Source organism: Spermophilus citellus (assembly GCF_964194105.1).
Source record: "Spermophilus citellus genome assembly, chromosome: 6".
Classification (NCBI taxonomy): Eukaryota; Metazoa; Chordata; class Mammalia; order Rodentia; family Sciuridae; genus Spermophilus; species Spermophilus citellus.
Window position 1 is genome coordinate 36,427,309 of NC_138187.1, and position 18,847 is coordinate 36,446,155.

Sequence of the window (18,847 nt, forward strand, 5' to 3'; positions counted from 1 at the left end):
TGTGAGTAGCTGCAGGTTCTTTTCCCTCTTCCCTCCTGCACCCCTACAGGAGGACGGCGACCAGAGAGTGCAGCAGTTGCCCTGAGCTGCTGCCCAGTCCCAGGGCATGGCTTGGCCAGACAGGCAGGGCCCACTGCACCAGCCCTGCCCACTGCACCAGCACCCCGACAAAAAATAATCCATCACCCATAGGAAGCAGTGTGTCCCCGGTTATTAACAGGACATGGACAGGTTCCCTGTTTATTTCCCTCAGTAACTTGAAGGCACAAGTATGAGGTCTTGACATAGCAGGGGACAGCTGGAGTGCTGTCACCTTTGCAGGCTCCCACCACCTGCCACGGGCAGCCAGCCATTCTCAAAATGCTGGGCCCAGGACTGAGTGTGTAAGCCACAGAACCACCTTCTCCCCCCCCCACCCCCAGCCCGTGGTGGCCCCAGGCTCTGCCCGACGCTGGAAAGTATCGGCCACGAGGTGGCGCTGCCTCCCGCGGGCCTCTTGGCCAGCCCAGGCGGCCTTCAGGACCCGTCCCCGACGCTGGACTCCCGATGGTGCGGAGGTCTAGGCGGGGAGGTTCTGCGCCCACGTGCCCCTGGGCCCTAACCTAAAGGGTCCTGCGAAGCTACAGCCCCGGCCCACGACCTCCTGACCCAGCTCATCCCACCCTCCCCGCCAGCTGGGGTCACGGCCAGGTTAAGAGGAACTCCGGGACAGGTGTGTCGCAGAAGCCCTCACCGTGCCTACCTGTGCCGATCAGCCCTGGTGAGGACAACCACCCTGAAAGCCCGGGACTGAGGAAACTGCGCCTGCACGGTTTAGAGTATTGCGTTTGTCGTGTTCACATGTAGAATGCAGATGGCATGTTACCTTGCATGGCGCACACAGCTTCAGCCATGCGTTTAGGATGTGCCCAGGGATGACTGGAGAGGGCGCTGCACTCCTCCGGCCAGCGCCAGCCAGGCTGGTCCTCTGGCTGAGAGAGAAGAGGCAGCCCAGCCACTTTCCTATCCCTAAGGAAGTCCCGTGGTGCCTTTGCCCCCTCTCCTGCCCTCACCTGGTGGCTCTGGACTCCCTGGCTGCTCCAGGGACCCACGGGCTGGCACATTTTCATATCTTCTTTTAGCATCAATATCATAGACCTTCCTGTGAATGCTTGATCACAAACACATATGGCTAGAAGTGTTCAAAGTGTTTACTTTTTTAAATCTTGCCCCTCATCCTGGACGTTGAGATTTGCCCTGGTGGGCAAAAGCAGTGGCAGGTCAGCCAACCTGCACTCACAGTCGTGTTCTTCATCCCTCCACGTGCTCATGTTCTGCGAGAAGTGTGATTTCACTTAAGATGTCCTCGATGAAGCAGTAGCAAATTTTAACTTTATTCAATACTTCCCTGGGACACAAGCTCTTCTAATACCCGCTGTGACTACATGGGGCACGCACTCCAAGCCCTGGGCCTCTTAGACACAGACTGCCCTCAAGCCACACGGTGTAGGGGCCTGTGCAGGGCTCTCTTGTGAGTTGAGCCTCTTTTATTTTTTTTAAGCCAACACTGTTATTTGAAAGAAGGACAAGCTATGCAGATGTGGGTATTTGGCAAACATTGCTAGGAAATGAATAAAACACTGGGCCACTTGAAGGAAAACAACAGAGAGTCTTTGTTGCCAGTGATAAAATCAGAGTTCTCAAATCCAAGTTGGAATTTCGGAAAATGTGCACCTGGGCTGTTATAATTCCCAAACTAAAGAGGAGGTTGGTCTTGATTTTCATGAATGGGATTTTTTTTTTTTAAAGAGAGAGTGAGAGAGGAGAGAGAGTGAGAGAGAGAGAGAGAAAGAATTTTTTTAATATTTATTTTTTAGGGCTGGGGATGTGGCTCAAGCGGTAGCGCGCTCGCCTGGCATGCGTGCGGCCCGGGTTCGATCCTCAGCACCACATACCAACAAAGATGTTGTGTCCGCCGAGAACTAAAAAATAAAAAATATTAAAAATTCTCTCTCTCTCTCTCTCTCTCTCTCCTCTCTCACTCTCTCTTTAAAAAAAAATAATATTTATTTTTTAGTTTTCGGCAGACACAACATCTTTCTTTGTATGTGGTGCTGAGGATCGAACCCGGGCTGCACGCATGCGAGGCGAGCGCGCTACCGCTTGAGCCACATCCCCAGCCCCATGAATGGGATTTTAAAAACACTGCATAAAATGTCCCTTTTTCTCTCTCTTTCTAAATTAAACTTCTTTTCTCCATCTTTTTACCTCTCTATGCTTAACCCCAGATATATTATTCAGACCTTTTTTCAGTTCACTAATCCTCTCTTTTGTGACTAAATCTCCTGTTGAATTCTTCATTAACGTTTTAAATGTCACTGACTAGATTGTAGGGAAATTTGTATAACTCTAAATATATACTAGAAACCACTGATAAATTCTATGGTATTTGAATTATATGCCAATAAAACTTAAAAATGTTCAATAACAAAAAAATTGCTTAAAATTGTTTTAAAAAATGTTCAATAACTATAGTTTGCATTGCTTAAAGAAAGTTCTAGTTGTTGTACTTACCACTGAGCTTTATCCCTGACCTTTAATACCATCATCTCTGACCTATGCACAGCATTTTTATTTTCGTTGATTACCATATAATTTAATAGGCACAGATTCATTCACCTAGCACCAGAACTGGGACCCAGGTGACATCCTACATCTACCCAGGTTCTCCTGGCCATCCATTCTCCTGTTCTGCCATCGCAATCCTGAGCCATTAGTTTCATCGACTTCCTTGAAATGTAGGATCCCCCACACACATAAATAGTATCCTTCAAAATATATTGTTTCCCTTTAATTTTAGCATTACAAAACAATATCACACTGCAATCAATCTTTTAGGGATATTTTTTATCTTTTATTAATTTTTATTTTTTTAATACATGACAGCAGTGGAATGCATATAGAGCACAATTTTTCATATCTCTATATATAGAGTACGTTCATGCCAATTCATGCCTTTATACATCTACTTTGGGTTTTTTGCATCACAATTTTAATACACATATATACCACAATTTTCATATCTCTGTATATAAAGTATGTTGACACCCAATTCGTATCTTCATACATGTACTTGGATAGTGATGTCTATCACATTCCACCTTCCTTGCTAATCCCCTGCCTCCTCCCTTCCCCTCCCACCCCTCTGTCCTATCTAGAGTTCGTCTATTCCTCCCATGCTCCCCCTCCCTACCCCACTATGAGTCAGCCTCCTTATATCAGAGAAAACATTCAGCATTTGTATTTTTGGGATTGGCTGACTTCACTTAGCATTATCTTCTCCAACTCCATCCGTTTACCTGAAAATGCCATGATTTTATTCTCTTTTATTGCTGAGTAAAATTCCATTGTGTATATATGCGACTTTTTTAAAATCCATTCATCCACTAAAGGGCACCTAGGTTGGTTCCACAGTTTAGCTATTGTGAATTGTGCCGCTATAAACATTGATGTGGCTGTGTCCCTGTAGTATGCTGTTTTTAAGTCCTTTGGGTATAGTCCAAGGAGAGGAATAGCTGGGTCAAATGGTGGTTCCATTCCCAGATTTCTAAGGAATCTCCATACTGCTTTCCATATTGGCTCACCAATTGGCAGTCCCACCAGCAGTGCATGAGTGTACCTTTTCCCCCACATCCTCGTCAACACTTATTGTTGTTTGTCTTATAGGGATTATTTTCCATTCACATGTTACATTGGTAAGAGTGAGGGGCGTGGCTCTGCTACAGTGCTTGCCTGGTTTGTGTGGGGCACTGGGTTTGATCCCCAGCACTGAAAAAAAAAAAAAGTCTGCCTCCCAGCAAGTAGCTGAATTCACTCCACCAATTAGAATTGATGACACTCTGCTCCAAGATACCAACGTCTCACCTGGGTCACTGTGATAACCTCCTATCAGAGTTTCCTGCTTCTGTTCTCAGTACAAATGACAATACAGTTGGTCACTCGATGCAGCTAAAAAGAATTCTATTAAGTCTCATAGCTTCTTTGCTCCCAAGTCTCATAATAAATTCTCGTCTCACCCAGACTAAAATCCAAAGTCCTTGGGCCCCCAAACACTGTCAGCCAATTGTCCACAACTCCCCTTGATGGTTTCAGCCTCACTGGCCTTCCCGTCCTTTTAAGTCACAAATGTGCCCAGTCTAAATCCTTTGTGTGTGTTGCTCCTCCTGGGAGTGCTCTGCCACCCAGACACCCACTGGCTTGTTCCTCATCTCCTGCTCTTTGCACTGATGACACCTTATCAATGAATTAATAGACACACTGCAAATTAACTACCGCCCCCTCTCCCCATCCTCCTTCTCCATCCACACGCTGCCCATCTCATCTAGCTGCACTGTTTTCCTCTGAAGCATGGATTACCGTGCACTCTGTCTTAACCTATTATTATGGGTTAGCTATGAAGGGTCCCCCAAAAGCTCATGTGTAAAATAATGCAAGAATTTTCACAGGCGAAATGATTGGTGTAACTAACCTAATCGGTGAATTGATCCACTTATATGGGTTAACGGGGTGGTAACTGTAGGCAAGTAGGGGGCTGGAGGAGGTGGGCCACTGGGGGTGTGCCTTTGGGGTTTCTGTTTTGTCCCTGGGGAGAATAATGCTGCCCCTCGCTTTCTTTCTCTGCTTCCTGGTTGCCGTGTTCTGAGCTGCTTTCCTATCATGCCCCTCTGCCATAATGTTTTGTTCTGCTTCATCTGGGGCCCAGAACTGTGGAGTAAGCCCACCATGGACTGAACCTCTGAAAGTGAGTCAAAATCAACTTTTCCTCCTCTGTGTTGTTCTTGTCAGGTCTTTTTGGTCACAGTGATGAAAAATCTGACAAGAACATCTATGAATTTGTTTATTGTCAGCCTAGGGAAAAAATGGTATTTAATTTCCAAGATGTCAAGGAAGGATGGTCCTTGTCTCTTTTGCTCCTTCATATATCCTAACTGATTTTCTACCTGTTTGATTTACCAATTACTGAGATTTATGCTTAGGCCTCCCTTTATGATAGAGGATTCATCCATGTTTCCCTCTGATTTTTGCTTTATGTATTCTGAAAAAAATGTTATTAGGTGCATCCAAGTTTAGAGTTGTTTCATCTTCCTGGAGAACTGAATGTTAATTACTTTATCCATCTGATATATCTCTGTCCATCGTTTTAGCTTTAATTTTTATACATTCTTTTGTTTTATATTTATTATAAATATTACATAGATAGATTATGTTTATCTAGTTTGATGATCTTTTGACTTTTAACCAGTCTCAGTCCATTTGCATTTGTTGTGATTACTAATAATTTTGGATAAATTTCTACTACCTTATTTAAAAGTAAGTACCTTATTTTGTCCCCCCCCCCCTTTCCACCTTTGGATTTTTGTTCTTCATAGTCCATGTTTCTCCTCTGTTTGTTTGAAAGTTAAATATTCTTTCTATTCTCTCAGTGGCCACCCTTGAAATTTCAATATATATTCTTAACCAAGTCTAAAGTTAACCAGTAACATTAGTATCTCCAAAATAATGAAAGAACTTACACGCAGCTGGTATCCTGAATTTTCCCACTGACTTTTTATTTAAACACCTCCCGAATCAGATGCTACTCTTGTTGCTTTATATAGTGCTTTTATAATTATCTGCCCTGTTTATTTGCCTATCATATATTTTGCCATCTTAGACCTTCCAGCAGACGTGATTTTCATGAAGTACAATTTCTTTGGTGTCTATCAGTACTAATTTCTCTCAATGTTTATCTGAAAATATCTTAAATTTGCCCTTATTTTTGGAAGATTCCTTAGGAAGGTTTATAACTCTATATTAAATAGTTTTTCCTCATCCCTGGAGAGAGACCACTGTTTGCTGTTTCTCTGTTGTCTGGGAGAGGCTAGCACTCTGCTGAGGCATTTTTCTGGAGATCTACCCTAACCTCTGGCAGTTGTGCAGATCCTCTGTTTGTCTTTGGGGCTCCGTAGTTTCATTTTAATGTACTTAAGTGTAGTTATCTTTTGCTTTACTCTCTCCAGCATTCATTGATCCTCGTGATTCTAAGGATTTTAGTCTTTTATCAATTCTGGAAAATTGTCAGACCTTAGCGCTTTAAAAATTGCTTCTCCCTTATGTGCTCTCTCTCCTTCCAGAACTCTAATTGCTGCAAATTTTTTTTGCACCTACTCATTCTGGGTCTCAACCTTCATGTTCACATTTTAGATCTAACTTTGCACACTGTATGATGAAGAATTTTCAACTCTTTCTTCCTGTTCATTATCTTTTTGTCTGTCTCATCGGTTAATCTGAATTTTTAATATCAATGATTCTACTTTTCACTCCTAGGAGATCTATCTAGTTTAAGGCCATTTGAAGAATCTCTTATTCCTTAAATTGCGCTTTGAATTTCCTATTTCATTTCTGCAAGCATATGATGCTTGTTTTATAATCTGTGATTCCAATAACTGAAGTGTCTGTAGATGGTATTTGGTTATTTTTGTAGCCTGTTATTTCTGTTTTGTGATTTTGATTATGAGCTCATTGATCACCTGCTGGTGTCTGAGCAGGCCTGGCTTGAGGATATGTTCATCTGAGAAAATACTCCTAGCTGTTGTTGCCACATGCCTGGGGACGGGGGAGGGTCACTTTCAACTACAGGCTCAGGCTGGGTGTCTCCACACCATCCAGACGTTGTGAGATGATCCCAGCCCTGCACGGTCACTAGCTTACCATTATATATTTTTGAGAGGGCGTGTTTTTCTGGTTTATATGGAACCAGAAACATTTTGAGAGGGCGTGTTTTTCTGGTTTATATGGAACCAGAAACATCCCCCTACCATTTCTTTGCAGGGTAGGAAGGGTCTGGAGTCAAACCCCCCAAGGTTAGATCCTGGCTTGTCTCCCTGTGGTAGACTTGATCACTGGTCTCAACTGTCCACTCCTCTGGAGGAGAGTCACATGTGCACACCTTGCTGTGGTGTGTACGTGGCCACTCCTGGACTTGGGGCTTGGCCACAGGACTTGCTGCGGCCCACAGGGCATCCCCAGAGGTGACAGGAGGCAGGAATGTGCTCAGGGGCCCTTTTTGCCCTGTTGCACTTTTGCCACTGATGTGAGAACATGCCCCAGCTCGTGTGTCGGGCGAGGTGGGAGCAGCATGGAGCAGGGGCAGATGCAGAGATGCAGCCAGCTCCTACCAGGCCACGCCTGCAGGCCAGCACAGGAGGCCCGAGTGGGAATAAATGCTTTTGCTCTAAGATGCTCAGCCCTCTGACTTCCCCCCCTTTACTGAATTATGGCCATGGCTGACTGATGTGTCTACCCACGGTCTCTCTGGAAAACATCTTCAGGACTAAATGGGCAAATGCTGTAATGTCTTGCAGTGGGCTCTGAGAGGTCTGTTAATGGTAGTCCTAGGCCTTCTCCCCAGGGCCCAGCCCTTCAGGAACTCTGGAGGAAGCAGAGCCCCCGGCCGCTCCCCAGCTGCAGGTGGCCTTGTTCCTCTACCTCTCAGGCCCCGTAACCAAAGCAGAAGTGTGAAGTGCTGAGCCCCACAGCCCAGCCACCCAAGCCAGCCGCAGCCTCTCTGAACCTGTGCCCTCACTTCAGTGCTGGGCTCTAAGGATTTCCTGCCTTCTGAGTCCAGCCATTTTTTAAAATGCACTTTTCCCAGCATTTGGGGCACCTGGCCAGGGACCACTGGTTGGAGCTGGGTGGGGTGCTGTGTGGGCAAGCAATGGAACAGTGGCCAAAGGCCTGGGGCAGACGTGTGGCACCGCCTCCTGGTGCTCAGCGGGGGTGGGGGGGGGCAGAGAGCTGCTTGAGCCCAGTGCCGAGACCCACCCAGGACACCGCTTCAGAGGGTCAGGTCCTCCGGGGAGGCCTTTCCACGTGAGGGGTGCACTGCAGCTGAAGAACTGAGGTCTTGTCCCCAGGGTCTCTCTGTTCCTGTCAAAGATGAGGACCTTGGCCCAGGGCCCAGCGTCCAGCTCCACTCACAGGAGGATGCGGAAGCCATCCGCACCCGGGCCACCCAGCTGCTGAACCTGCTGAATATGCCCAGCGTGGCCCCCTTCACGCTCACACGGTGCAGAAGTGTGCCACCCCCACCACCACCGTGACTGGTGAGAAGGAAGCCAGCCTCCAGCCAGGGTGAGGGAATAGTTAGCCAGGTGGACATCAGCTACAGATTAAGAGCCTGCGGTCACCAGCCTGGCAGCAGAGCCAAGCCACTGGCTTTAGTGATAAGAGAGGAATCAGGGAGGAGCAGGAGGCCTCCTGGGACAGGAGGGTGGCCTATGTGGCTCAGCCCCTCAGGGATGTGTCAGGCTCCCTTCCTTTTGGGACATGTCGAGCAAGGTGATTGGAAAGATCAGCCCACACTGATGGGCAGTGTGGCCTCTTCCCAGCTGGACGGGTGCATGGTCTGTTTCCTGCTGCTCCTGCTTCTGGCGGGGAGCGGGCAGGAAGGGTCAGTCAAAATAAATTCACCCACAGAGAGCATTCCTGGGCCCAGCGGTGGTTCTGCACACTGGCAGGGAGGCAATTGGCCCTGGAGAGCCCCCAGCAGCCCCGCAGTGCTGCCCACACGGCGGTGTTCTGGGAGCCCACAGATGGCAGAGCCCAGCGACACCACTAGGAATATGAAAGATAGTTTATTGCATCTACTTCTGAAACATCAAAGTCTTTAAACATAAAAGCTCTGTAAGAAACACCACAACTTAGTGTCATCTGTCATATAAATAAAATATACACTAAGATGTACAACAGGAACAGGGTGTTCTCAACATGAGGCCACCTTGGGGACAACACATGGGTTTAAGAAACACACCCACCGCTGCCGCGCCCGCCGTCACCTGGCAGCCAGTGGGCAGCGGGAGGGGGTCCCCCCAGCCCCGCCTAGGGAAGGGGCGAGCGGAAGCAGATCTTTTTGGCTGTGTCCACATCAGACTTGGCCACCAGAAACCTCATCTTCTTGCCCCCATGTCGGATCAGGTCTACGGCTCTGAAACCAGGGAAGGAGGTCAGGGTGGTGCCCAGGAGCACCAGCGGCCCCAGAGCGGGTGGGACCCAGGGCCTCCGAGCAGCGCAGTTGGACTGAGCCTCCTGCTCCCCTCTGCTCTGCTGTCGCTCAGGTGAGGGCGAATGTCCTGCACCTTCCCCACCAGGGGTGCCCAAGGGCCAGCCCTGTCTGCAGGCGGCCCCGCTCTGGCTCACTCCACTGCGGGGACGGCACGGGCCAGGGGTGGGGAGTACCTCAGGTAGCTGACACCCATCAGGCTGCTGCCATTCACCTCCAGGATGCGGTCTCCCAGGGACAGGCGCCCGTCGGAGGCTGCGGGGCTGCCTGGGAGCAGGGTCTGGATATAGAGTCCTGGGGAGCCCAGGGGTGTGTGCTGGGGAGAAGCAGAGGTCTCGGGGCTCTGCTGCGCCAACACGGTCCCCAGCAAGGGCCCACTGCCCCTCCCTCAGAACCTGCAGGCCCCGCCCTGGAGTCAGCCAGCCTCATTCATGATCGTGTATCCAGTAAGAAAAAGGAGTGGACACCAGTCCTACTCCCAAAGGGCCAGGAGAGTCCTCAAAGGCCTGAGGGACGCAAGATGACAGCAGGCCCCAGAGAAGCCCCTTGGACAGGCTGAGCCTTCCATGAAGGGGGGTGTCCCCATGCTCCTCCCACCCGACTTGACCATGGCCACATGGCCACACAAGCTGGGACCAGGGGCAGCTACAGGAGTTGGGGTCAGTCCAGGGAGGACCCAGGCCCCACTCACCATGCCATCGATCAGGCCCATCCCCAGGCCTGAGGGGCCCCTCTCCAGCTCCACCATGAACACGTAGCAGAAGTCCTCGGTGCTGGAGCTACGGCTGGAGGGGGCCGCAGGGGGCTCATCCGTGGCAGCCGCTGCATCTCCTGGTGGGAAGAAAGGTGTGAGGGACAAGGGCCCAGGGGCTGGAGGCAGTGCCCAGCTGAGGAATCAGGATGCGGGGACCTCGCGGAGGGCAGACACACCATGGGTGGGAAGTACATGGAGCCCAGGAAAGGCACCATCCAGACACAATGTGAGCTGTAGGCCTGGGTCAGGGTCAGGCCTGTGTGTGGGCCTCACCTCGTCCTAGCCACCAAGTGCCCAAGGACGTGGGCCCTCTCAGGCTGGCCATTTCCTGGAAGCCAGGACCCTGAGGGTTCTAACACTTGGTCATCCAGCAGGCTCTACTGCCCTTCCTTCCTCCTCCTCCCCCGTACTGGTGACTCCATGTCCAATCACCCAGAGGGGACCCACCACTGAGCAGACCCTGCCCCCCACCCCCAACCAGTTGGTGACCCACCCTGAGACCACAGGCTGGTGTTTTTGGTACCCAGAGGCACTTTACCACTGAGCCACGTCTCCAGTTCTTCTTATTTTTGAGACAGGGTCTCACTAAGTTGCTGAGGCTGGCCTTGAACTTGTGATCCTCCTGCCTCAGTCCCCCACGTCACTGGGATTATAGGCGTGCACCACCGCCACCATGCCGGCCCTGTGCCTTCTCCCTCTAGTAGCGCTCATGCCACCAGGGTCACCTGGGCCAGGGCCTTAGGGCAAAGCCGGGTCTGGTCTGGAGGCTCCCCTGACAGTTCTCTGACCTCAGTCCCCACACACCTGAGCGGTGCCCATCGCAGCCTCTATTGGCAGGAGACCCAGAGCTTGTGGCACCTTCCAAACTCAGCACAAGCACTGAGGACAAAGCACGGTGCTCCTCACCAGGGCCAAGTGGGGGCTGCTTGGCCAGCAGTGCCCTTTCCAACCAGGCCCAGCTGTGAACTGCACCCCACAGAACACACCTGCACACCCACACACACAGGTGCAGACAGCAGGGCACACACCCCTCCTCCTGAAGGCTCCAGCTCCGCCAGCGGAACCCATCACCTGCGTGTCCTCTACCTTGAGCACAGGGCATCCTGACAGGGGAATGTGTCAGCCGGAGAGGCAGCCACAGCTGCCAGTCCTGAGCAGGGGTTGGCTTCCCTGCTCCTTCCTATTTGGCCCACCATGCTGGGTGCTGGCGCTGGGGGACAGGCTCTTAGGGAGGAACGACACAAAGTAACCTGCTGTTAAGGTGCAGAGTAGGGCCTGAGGTAGGCCAAGCATGAGCTGGGCCTCACCTTCTAGAACTGCACCTGGGGGGCCACCCAGCCCATTCCTCTGCCCTTCTGGGAGAGCTTTTCCACAGGGGCCGCCTGGTTCTGGCCAGCCAGGGCTTCTGGGCTCCAGGCCGAGTGGGCTGCTGGGAGGCGTGAGCAGGCACGAGGAGTCCGTGTTCAGGGGGCCAGCGGGGGAGCCCCTGTGGCCCGTTCGGCTGGGCTGCCTTGCCAGGGGGCCCTGTGTCCGGGGAGCCCCAGCAACAGGAAGAGAGTGCACAGGGGTAGATTCGAGGGCTCCTCTGCCTGGATCCCTGGGAGCCAAGGGGCAGCCCTGGCCCTCAGGGTGCTCCTCAGGGATGGTATGGTATACACCCTAGGGAGAGAAGGACAAGAGTCAGGCCCTGGGGAGCAGGCAGGCCGGCTTCCAGTGAGGGAGAGGGTCCCAGGGCCCCTGCAGGACGCTGTGCCATGAGGCTGCATGGGGCACAAAGGGTCAGAAAGGACACCTGCTGGCCTGAATCATTTAAAATGGCAGGCCTCCCCACCACCTACAGTCGCAGCTCGAGATCACTCAATGGTCCCTGCTAAGTCCCCAGCTGCTTCTAAGCAGACCTGCCTCCATTTCCACCCTAATCATCAAAAGAGGGCTGTCAAGCCCACTGGGGAGGGACCACGGGACCAGGCAGCTCTGAGTGACCGGCTCTCTTCCCAAGCACACCCATGCCCTGGTACCTCAATCCCAGTGGCCTGGGCTGCTCCACCACCAGGACTGGCTGGGCCCCGCAGGCCCCACAGGAAGTGCCGGATGTACAGGAGGTGCTGGTAGACGCTGTCGCGCGGGCACTCGGCCTCTAGGTCCACCTGGAAGCCCTCACTCGGCAGAACGATGGGCGGGGGGTTGTCATAGGACTCCAGGACATCCTCTGCAGCAGCAGAGGAGCGAGGACACTGTGAGTGGCCCTCCCGTCACCTGCCACCCCACCAGCACTGAGGAACTGAATCAGCAGGCTGAGCTCCAAACCACCAAGGACACAGGAGGGTGGGATCTTAGGGTGACCAGCCATGACCTGGCTTTCATTCCTTCTGATGACCACCCATCAGGGTGTCCAGGCTCCTGGACAGAAGACGAAGCCCTTACAGTCTGGGACTCTCTCACCACAGCCCAGAGAGCTGCTCTGGGGCCAGCCTGCCTGAACCCACGCTAGTCCCCTGCCTGGGGCATCGCCAGGTGATGCGGTCCCCCCAGTCCTATGAAGCTGGATGAGCTCTGCCCAGGGGTCAGGGCCCAGAGGGACCCCACCCCTGCACAGGCTGCAGCATGGGAAGGCCAAGCACGTGCTGGGCTCTGTCCTCCAGCGTGAGCACCTCCTGGGCGCCAAGACCTTACAGTGACATTGCTGCTGAGCTAGAGGAGTGGCGGGGAGGGGCCCATGGGGGGTATCACACAGAACCTGGAGTGCGCTCCAAGGTGGCCGCTGCCACCGGTGGCCAGCAGCGGCTCACAGGGTGGGGCTGCAGCCTCCTCCTCCAGACTTCACCTCAGGTGCTGTGGCGTAAATGAGGCTCACCAGTGGGACGTGAAATTATTTTAAAAATTCATACGCAGCTATGTGAGGCTGGACCTGCCCAGACCCCCACATGTGGATGGGGTAAAAATGTGTGTGTAGCCCACAGATCCTCCAGGCCGCGTGTGTACAGGTGTGCCCATGAGCGGCTCACGTGCTCAGAGCCCTGGACTACCCCGTGGCTTTGAACCCCAGACAGAGGGAGGCCTCTGGCCTGAGTTCAGGTGCAGGCCCAGGAGCTCCTGACCCCCAGCACAGGGGTTCCTGGGTCTCTAGGTGGGGCAGAGTGGCCCAGTGGAGGTGTGGAAACCCAAGGACCCCTACTCCCACTTCAGATGAGCAGGTACCAGTGGGCTGCTCTGCCACTTTCTGACCTGGGGATGCAGGCAGGTCCTCAGACCCCTGCCCTGACCCCTAGCCCTGCCCAAGGTGACCTTACCTGTCTGGAAGGTGTCAGGGCTGTCCTGGGCGCCTGGCTCCCAGGCACTCATGGGGCCCATGGCTGAGGCCAGCTGGTACTGAGTGAGCAGCCGGTGCAGCTGCGCAGGGCTCAGGGCTGGGAATGTCGTCCGGAGGGTGGCCCAACTCATCTGGTGACAAGTAGGGGCACAGAGTCAAAGGCCTCCAGGTGCATGAGGCAGCCCCAAGCACAGCCGCACTCCCGGGAGAGTCCCAGTGCGGGGCAGGGCACCCCGGCTGGGCTCCTGGCCTGCATGCTGGTGCCCAGCGTTCTCACTCCCACCAGAGCCGTGCAGGACAGGAGTGAGATCGGTGAGGGGACAGCACTACGCTGCCTCACAGGACAGTGGACGCCACACAGAGTCCCCTGTCACCAGTCAGGAATCCCCTCACAGCCACAGGGTGGAGAGAAGAGGCTACTGGGAAACAGGGGGTGGGGGTGGGGGGAGAACCAGATTCTACCTGGCACTGTATGAAGAAACACCGTGGGCTAAAGTCACGGCTGAAAGCAGAAACTGTCATTTAGGTGCCCTGAGCCCACCATGAGCACAAGGCAGGGGGCTCACTTAGAGGAGAACATCGGCCTCTGGAGGAGCCCAAGCCACTCCTCCCCCCAGGGCATGTCTTGTTTTCATTTTGCTCTGGAGGGTTTCAGGTTGGATACCTGGGTGTGGCTCCTTGTGACAATCACGGCTTTCTCTTGTTGCCCCGCGGCATCTGAAGGCAGTGACATGCCACCCTTCACTCACACTCTGCTGTTGATGAACAAGGACTTGTGGCCACTGAGTGGCAGGCAAACAGCCCTGTGCAGGGCTGGGGGAGGGTGCAAAGTGCAGCTTAAACAGGTCCACTGGGAGGGACTCTGGCTCAGCAGGGCATGTGGCCACCCAGGCAGATGCCACCCACAGCCTGCGCCAACAGCAGCACAGCAGGCAGGGACCTGTGCGGTTCCACTGCTGCCCCCTCAAAAGACTTGTCTTCAGCAGCCTCCGTTACAACCAGGCCCGTGTGTCTGCGGATCAGGACACGAGGGCTTTAAACTGAGTTCCTTGGATGGTTGATGGAGCTGCTCATCTTTCATGTGGAATTTTTCTTCCCCGCTTTGCAGTTTTTCAAATTGAGGTTGTGCTGGTGTTTTCAAAATGAGGTATGATTATCAAAATGAGATCTTTTCAAGTTCCTGGATGAATTGGGGTCATAATGGTCTTTACTTTCTTCTGTGAAGTTTAAAATAGTTCAACAATAAAACCATCTGGATCTTCTTTGTGGGGGGTTCAACAGATTCAACTTCTTCAATACACAGGACTACTCATATTTTCATTTCCTCTTGTATTAGTTTTAGTAAGTATTCATTTTCCTGTCCATTTCATCTAATTTGTCAAATCTGTCAACATAAAGCTATAATATCCTACTACTGATTCATAATTCATAATGTGTTCCTTTTCATTTTTGATACTCGCAGTTTGTTTTCTCCCTTTTATTAAATGTTTCAAAGAACCAGCTCTTGGCTTCATCTCTTTTCTCTACATGCTTGTCTGCCAACTCACTTTTTTTTTTTTTTTTGCCCTTATCCATCATTTCTCCCCTTCTACTCTTTTTGAGTTTGATTTGCTTTCTTTGTCTTGCTTCATGGTCATTCATTCTCGGCTGTCCTTGTTTTCAACTGTATTTATTTATGGCTATGACTTTTCCTCTTAGCACTGCTTTAGTGCTAGGATTTTGCCAGTTTGTATCTTTATACTTGCCCACCTTGATGCAGCCAGAGGGAGCCACGGGTAAGGTTCAGTCCACCTCTACACGATCCTCACACCAGGGTTTCAAAGGCAAGTTGGGTGTTTACACTCTAAGGGTCCTGAGTCTTTGTCTCAGCGTTGTGAGACTGCTGCAGATTCCATTCTGCTTTTCAGACCTCTGTGTTTAGTTTAAAACCCCTTCCCAACCTGGAGCTCCAGATCTTCGGCAAGCATCTCCAGGGGACAGCTCCCTGGGTCTCTCATTTTTGTGTCTAGCCTAAGTGATGACCAAAGCCATTTAAGTGTCTTTTTCCCCAGAAATGTTCCCTGCCTGGAGAGAGTCTGGGTTCTCAGCCTCCCACATATCCTGCTCCCAAGATAGCAAATGCCCCTGGGGGAAAGCAGGAGGCAGAACTTCTCTTTTGTCCCTCTGGGCAGATCTGTGTCTCTTCTAACCTTTAGCGACTCTCCCTCCTTTAAAACAGAGGACTTCTGATCCATCTGCTGTGCAAGTTGCTCTCAAAAGAAGTGGCAGGCTCACTCCAAGCTACTACATTCAAGTCTTTTCCAAATGTCTGCTGAGGGACAGGGTATGGCTAAGTGCTTGCTTGCATGTTTGTCATGCACGAGGCCCCAGCTTCCATCCCTATCTTTCACGTGGTTCTATTGTGTCAGAATCTTTACATCAATTTCCAGAGACATCTTTCTTTCAACTCCTGAGCCTTTTGGTGGCCTTGCTATAAGCCGATTGCTTCCCTGGGGCCAGCTTTCTTAGACCTGCCAAGGCAGCTGCCATCTACCTGTCTGCCATCTGCTTTCCAGCTTCCAAAATGGTATTGCTTTCATCTCTTCTACCATTTTCTTTTTCTGGGGTATGCCACTCAAATCACTGCTTTATTTTATTGAGTGATATTTTGAAAGGAAGCAAGTTAAGTTATGGTTTCCATCTGTTCTATATTCCAAGACACCCACATTTTCTATAGTGATTAAATGCTTCCTTTTTATAATGAGAAAACAAATAACTTTTAAAGAACGACACTGTGAACTCTATGTAAGATACACAGTTCCTGACACGCAGCAGGGTTACAGTACCTGCTGAAGGACTAAGTGATGCCTGGATCCAGATTTGAAGCTCAGTTCCACTGAGCGCTCACTGTGCAACCTCAACTCTGCCATCCATAAGATAGGGACCACAACTTCACCAACTCAGAGGGTGGCACTGAAGACCAACTGAGACAACACGGGCAAGGCCTGGACCCTCAGCAGTAGCCCCATCATCATGAACACCACCACCGGCAGGACAGGCCCGGCATGCTGTGCTGGGTGGTGGGATGCTCTTCTGGACGAGCTGGCCACTCACTCCAGACTCTACTCGGAGTTTTGCCTAGAGATGGGCAGAGTAGCCACAAGACTATTCAGCTCAGAATCTACCTTCCTCAACAGCACGGAGAGCAAACCCCGCCTGGGCCGCCCTGTGGATGGCCATCATCCTGCAGTTCACCCAGTGTTTTCCCAGCAGGAAAGAAACCCTGGACTGGGTTTCCATTAGTTACCTGTGCTGAATATTTTCCAGGGAAGGTGGCGAGGGAGGAGGGCAGGGTGGATATTACACAAAATGACCATGAATGTAATCGCACAGGTCCGTGGCTCAAGAGTTCAGCACAGGTCTCACTGGCAAAAATCAAGGTGCCAGCAGCGGTGTGCCTGTGAGGGTCCAGCCCCTGGCCTGCCTGCACCTCTGTCAGAATTCCATTTCTCGCAGCTCTAGGGCTGAGGCTGTATTTCTGTGCTGGCCATCAGCTGGGGTCCAGCTTCCAGAGGCCCTCAAACGCCCCACTCCTGGCCGTTCCATCTTAAGAGCCGGCCACGGCAGAATGAGTCCTTCTTTCCCCTTCCATCCACCTCATCCACCTCTCCACCCAACACTGCAGACCTGTCTGGTTAGAGGGGACCCACCAGGATAACCCAGGGTCATCTCCTCATCTCATTAAGATCCTTGATCTTAGTCACATCTGTGAAGCCCCCCTTTGCCATGTGGAGTGATAATCACAGGACCCCAGAACTGGGAACAGACACCCATTGGGACCAATGCCCTGCCCACTGCAGGTGGGGACAGCTGAGGAGAAACTTTGTGAGTTCTCTATGGAAGGTTTAAGTTTTCTGGGTCTGGAAACCAGGTCCCCACCACCCCTGACCCAGTGTGTCAGCCAGTGACCCCAGATAAATACATGGGACCCACTCCTCCCCACACTGCTGCTCTCCCCACTGGGATTCCCTCCTACCTGGATGAGCTGAGCGCTGGGAGTGGCCAGCAGGTGGAGGGTGCAGGAGAGCTTCCGGAAGAAGCACTCCGCAGCTGTCCCAAGGCCGGCGCTCCTACACCACTCCAGGAGCTGCTGCAGGCGGGCGCAGGCCTGCACACCTCGGGGCCAGTGGAAGCAACTCAGGGAGGGTCCTGGGAGGGGGAGAGGGTGATGCCCATGCCACTCAGCACAGGGCCTGCTCTCCCTCTTCAGCTTAAGGACAAATGTGAGACCCTGCCTCAGTTTCCAACGCAAACTGACCTGCTCCCCAGGCCCTGTCTGGGCAGGGGTGGGCGGGGTGAGAGATAAAGGAGACAAAGCAACAGGGCAGAGGGGTGTGACAGCCACTGACTGCAGAGTGCAGGTATGGACTGGGACCCTCTCCCTCCACCCAGTGCGGCCCCATCTGTGCTGGTGACACAGGTGCTGCAGCCTGCTCCTGCTTGGCTCTCTCATGCCACAGCAGTGCCCCTGGCTGGAAGTGACCTGAACCTCAAGCTCCTGCAGCTGGAGGTGGCACATCAGCTCCCCACGGCAGTGTCGAAGGTCAGAGCCTCTGCAGCTGGCTTCTGCCCACCAGGTGGTTCTGGGCAGTGTGTGCCCTCCCAGTGACCAGGAAGGGCCCTGGAAGGCCTGTCAACCCTGATGGGACCAGGGCTCCTGCAAGGCCCACTCTGGGCCATGATTCTACACCCCTAGGCCTCAGCCAGCCTCCCACCCACCCCCTTGGGACCCCCCCCCCGGGGGTCCCGCACTGTGGCTGAGGGTCCCTCGGGTTGTGCCCGTTTGCTGCGGGAACGTGGGCTGGAGGCCCCTTGGCCACACTCACCCTTGTCCAGGAGCTGGTTGAGGAGCAGCGTGCCAGAGAAGAAGAGGAGGTAGGAGAACATCTGGGAGGCCACCTCAGGGTGCACCTGGAGCTGCCGCAGGAGGTCCAGGGTGGCCTGGTACACACTCACGACGCGCCGCAGCTCCTCGGGCAGCGTGGGGGCTGAGCGCCAGCTCTCTCGGCGCTCCGTCTGGAAAGGGGGGCATTCCAGGAGGCCCGGGAGGCAGACGTACAGGCACTGGGTGGTGACAGAGAACCGACAATCACTTCCAGAGGTGCCGGGGCCCCCTGGAAGGCCCCATCCAACAAACGCCCACCTGGGCCTCATCAGGTCCACCTGCCGAGCAGGCAGCATCGGGGCCTGGCAGGAGCTCCTCTGGGACTGCTGGGCACAGAGTCACATACAGCAGGCTCAGTGGGGGCTGGCCATGGTGGTCATACAGCACATGCTCCTGTCAAACCCACGATGTCCCGCAGAGGCACACAGAGGTGGCACTGGTGGGATGAGCTCCAGCAAAAGGAGCTGGAAACACCTGTGAATTCTGAGGGAAGAGTGGCCCCTCCTGGGAAAGGGGCTCACCCTGCCCTCAAAACAGCCCACCTGGCTCAGGGCCAGGGTGCTGGCAGCAGTACTGCAGGTACCAGCCAGGGTCAGAGTGGCACAGTGTGGCATCCCAGGTGCCCCATGCCGGACCTCTCAGGCCTTATCACTGATGCCCCCAAACACTGCCAGGCAGGGGTGTGTTTCAACAGAGGGGAGGGGATGCCAAGTGATGCCAGGTGTCCTTGGAGAGCAAGAGGTGACTAGGGGATGAGGGGTGTACCCAGGGCCTGGCGGG

General features: G+C 52.9%; 1 protein-coding gene across 4 annotated transcripts in view; it reads right to left on the bottom strand.

Annotated features, from left to right (window-relative positions):
- Positions 1-8,635: 8,635 nt before the first annotated feature.
- RADIL (Rap associating with DIL domain) overlaps positions 8,636-18,847 on the bottom strand; it is a 56,396-nt gene continuing 46,184 nt past the window's right edge. The window contains exons 8-15 of one of the 4 annotated variants that reach the window (XM_081297748.1): positions 18,009-18,246; positions 17,159-17,331; positions 13,124-13,274; positions 11,852-12,042; positions 11,141-11,492; positions 9,771-9,910; positions 9,294-9,373; positions 8,636-9,004 (exon numbers count right to left, since the gene is read on the bottom strand). In XM_081297748.1, the coding sequence (XP_081153874.1) occupies positions 8,899-9,004; positions 9,294-9,373; positions 9,771-9,910; positions 11,141-11,492; positions 11,852-12,042; positions 13,124-13,274; positions 17,159-17,331; positions 18,009-18,246 (1,431 nt within the window). In that variant the 3' untranslated portion in view covers positions 8,636-8,898. Of the gene's footprint in view, positions 9,005-9,255; positions 9,396-9,770; positions 9,911-11,140; positions 11,493-11,851; positions 12,043-13,123; positions 13,275-17,158; positions 17,332-18,008; positions 18,247-18,847 lie in introns of all 4 variants that reach the window. The other 3 variants (XM_081297750.1, XM_081297749.1, XM_081297747.1) reach the window with 3 other exon arrangements.